The following is an 825-nucleotide window of genomic DNA, read 5'->3' on the forward strand; positions in this document are numbered from 1 at the left end:
GGGCTGCTGGGCTTTAAATGGGAGGGGTAGCTTGGGGAAATGTGTGCCAAAGCCTGGCTCCTGCAGGGTACTCAGAGGGGACCTTGGGGGACAGCCAGCACCCACAAAGGGGTCTGGGTGGCCAGGGATGGGACAGGGGGGAAACCTGGGCTGCTCTGGGTAAAGCAGAGTGCCCCTGGACTGCTGGTTTTCTCCCTTCTTCCAGGGCCCTTGTAAAAAGCTGAGGTCCCACACGTGGGGGCTGTGCTGGCTGCTCCAGGTGAGACCCTGGTCAGACCTTCCCCAGGCCGAGGATCCTGCAGGGCCCAGCTGACCCTGCCCACAGCTCCTCACCTGGGAGGAAGCACCTCAATTTCACCCTGACTCACCCATCCAGACTTCTCCAAACTGCCCTGCTCCCAGCTTCTCCACCAGCTTCAGTGACTCCCGTGGCACTTCCCACTCGTCCTGCCACCACGGCTTCTGTGGCTTCTGGGTCCGGCAGGGCTTGCCCAGCCGGGTGCACAGCCCGTCCGGGCTGCCTGCAGAGCAGGGAGGCAGCACCAGCGTCAGGGCAGAGGGCACAGGAGCCCAGCACAGGCTGGGGAAGGGGTGGCAGCATGTCCTGCTCATCCCATCCTACTGCATCCCACCCCTATATCCCTCTCCAGCCTCATCTCCATCCATCCATCCCCACTCCCGTTCCCATCATCCACACATCCCCATCTCCATCCACATACCCATGTTCCCATCTCCATCCCCATCCCCATCTCCATTCACCCATTCCCATCTCCATCCCCATCTCCATCCCCATCCCCATCCACCCATCCCCATCCCCATCTCCAC

The 825-nt window shown here is 62.2% G+C and overlaps 1 protein-coding gene across 1 annotated transcript in view; it reads right to left on the bottom strand.

Annotated features, from left to right (window-relative positions):
- LCK (LCK proto-oncogene, Src family tyrosine kinase) overlaps positions 1 to 825 on the bottom strand; it is a 7,791-nt gene that overhangs the window by 5,372 nt on the left and 1,594 nt on the right. The window contains 1 exon segment of the mRNA XM_010000604.1: positions 369 to 521. Within this exon segment, the coding sequence (XP_009998906.1) occupies positions 369 to 521 (153 nt within the window).

Source organism: Chaetura pelagica, unplaced genomic scaffold (assembly GCF_000747805.2).
Source record: "Chaetura pelagica isolate M959 unplaced genomic scaffold, ChaPel_1.0 scaffold676, whole genome shotgun sequence".
NCBI lineage: Eukaryota > Metazoa > Chordata > Aves > Apodiformes > Apodidae > Chaetura > Chaetura pelagica.